At 64.0% G+C, this 2285-nt stretch overlaps 1 protein-coding gene across 1 annotated transcript in view; it reads left to right on the forward strand.

The window, feature by feature from the left end:
- The window catches only part of ETV3L (ETS variant 3 like), a 14176-nt gene extending 12091 nt beyond the window's left edge, over nt 1-2085 (forward strand). The window contains exon 6 of the mRNA XM_019517988.1: nt 1257-2085. Within this exon, the coding sequence (XP_019373533.1) occupies nt 1257-1900 (644 nt within the window). The 3' untranslated portion in view covers nt 1901-2085. The remainder of the gene's footprint in view (nt 1-1256) is intronic.
- Nucleotides 2086-2285: the final 200 nt, after the last annotated feature.

Consider the following 2285-nt stretch of genomic DNA (forward strand, 5'->3'; position numbering starts at 1 on the left):
AAGCGCTTCACCTACAAGTTCAACTTCAGCAAGCTCATCTTTGTCAACTACCCGCTCTGGGACCTGCGCTGCCCTGCGCCCCCGCTGCTGCTGGGAGCCGCCGGCATGTGCCGCCCCGCTGTGGTCTCCACTGGGCTGCAGAGCGAGGTAACCGCAGGCCGACAGGGAGTGGTTTACCCAGCCTAAGGTGGGTGTGGGCCCAGGCTGGGCTTGGGGCTGAGATGGTTTTGCTCCTTTCCTCGCTCCAGTTCCTACAGAACGTGCTCGTCACTCGCCGGGCACTGGCCGACCAGCTGGCCTGCCACCGCAGCCTGCAGGAGCCACTGGGTGCAGATGGCACAGGGGACAAGAAAGCTGTGGCCGGGGGAGCCCGTAAGTCCTGGGGGCGGGTGGGTGAATGGCTGAGCCAGGGGCATCATGCAGCCCATTTTGCTATGCTAAGAACAGGTCTGATGGCAAGTGGGGCTGGACGTGTGGAGACCTTGCACTGGAGCAATGCAGCCTGGGCATGCACACGTGCAAGAGCGCCTGCACACTGGCGCACGCTCGCCCTCACCTCCCATGCAAGGCTGGCACCTGCCAGTACATCGCAGGCCCTTGGGTGGGCACAGCCAGCTCCCCTCTGAGCTCATGGGCACTGGGGTGGCAGGGCTCAGACGTGCACGTGCCAGGATGGGCAAGGAAGGCACCCATGGCAAAGCTTTGCCTTGCTGCCGTGGCATGCAGGGGCCGCTGATGCCAACATGGGCCCCACGAGGTGGGAACTGGAAAGGCCTGCCTGCCTCCCACACCCTGATGTCAGCCGGGCCTGGCACAGGTGGCTACAGGTGCCTCCTGGAGAGCTGCCCAGGCTGGAATCTGCGCAGGCTCCCGCACCCAGGGTGCGGCTGGGAAATCACAGGAGGCTGCAGACAGGGAGGGACGGAGGGAGGCATCTGAAGCAGGGGCTGCGCTGACATCCTGCCAACATCCCTCCTTCCCAGGGCTCGGGCACGGGGACCAGGGCTGCTTGTCCCATGCAGCTCCTCCCGGCCTAGAACGGGGCCTGCAGGTGAAACCATGTCCGCGGCTGCAGCGGAGAGATCAGTGCCGCCCCGCTGCGCTCACCGTCTGAATGACTGAAGGGAGGGGAAGGGAAACAGGCACAAGGAGGGACCCAGTGGCTGCATGGGGGGCAGAACCCAAGTGTCCTGACTCTCGGTTTGGTGCCGGAGCAGGCTGCTGCCAGTCTTACGCCTCTCCCTGTCTCTCCGCAGGCTTTGGCTCCGTCCCTTCGCCCTGCTTCTTTGGCTCCTACTGCAGCCCAGGGGTGCAGGATGAGTTCCCCCACCTGGCTGCCTTCCCGCCCCCCAGGCTCGCCCCTAATGGCAGCCGCCAGCTCTGCTCGCCCAGCCACTGCCCCGTGCCCAGCCCGCCCGAATGGCCACGCTTCTCTGGCCATGTCTTCCCCCACAGCCAGGTGGTGCTGCCCCTGCCAGAGCACACCCAGCCCCATGGTCCCTTGGGGCTCCCCAAATCAGATGCCCTCTTGATGGGGGTCAGCTTCCTGCCCCCTCGGCTGCAGGGGCGAGCCTTCCCTGGGCATCCACTGGGCACCATGCAGGGGGCTGCAGAGAGGCTGCAGTTCCTGCCGGACCTGTCCCCGCCTGAAGAGGAGGAGAGGGAGGATGAGGAAGACCAGTGCCGAGCTCCTTCTGCAGAGCACAGCCAGGAGGTGAAGCCTGAGGTGGAGCTGGAGCTGGAGGGCACGGCTCTGGGCAAAGACACAACCTTCCTGGGTCCTGGAGGGGAGGGCGATAGCCCGTGTTACCCCTCCGAGCTGAGAGCCCCTGCGGGAGCTGCCCCCCACCTCCCCTGCCTGTCTGGCTTCAAGGCCACCTGGCCCTTGGACCCCACCTAAAATCAGTGCCCCGGTGCCGTGTCCCCCTGCCATTTTGCCCCTTCCTCCTGCCTGGCGATGCCCGAGCCTAGCCCCATGCCGCGTCTGCCTGTGAAGCGTGCACAGCTTGTCTCGTCTCATCTCGCCCTGTCTGTGTAAAGGATGAACCGGGCTGTGAGAATAAACCCAGTTTACAGACAACCGTCTCTCTGGCTCTGTCCCTGCCCCGTTCCCTTGTCGCGGGGGGTGGGACAGGACTGTACCCGGTGTTTTTTGTCCACATCACCTGCAAATACTGTCTTTGAGATGCTTCATCTGGCATCGAGGGGAGAGCTTATTCTAGGGATCTCTGGTTTGATGCTTTCCACTACATGAGCCAGGAGAGTGACCAAAAGGTACCATTGCT

This window comes from Gavialis gangeticus, unplaced genomic scaffold, assembly GCF_001723915.1.
Source record: "Gavialis gangeticus isolate Ggan-Ray unplaced genomic scaffold, GavGan_comp1, whole genome shotgun sequence".
In the NCBI taxonomy this organism is placed as follows: domain Eukaryota; kingdom Metazoa; phylum Chordata; order Crocodylia; family Gavialidae; genus Gavialis; species Gavialis gangeticus.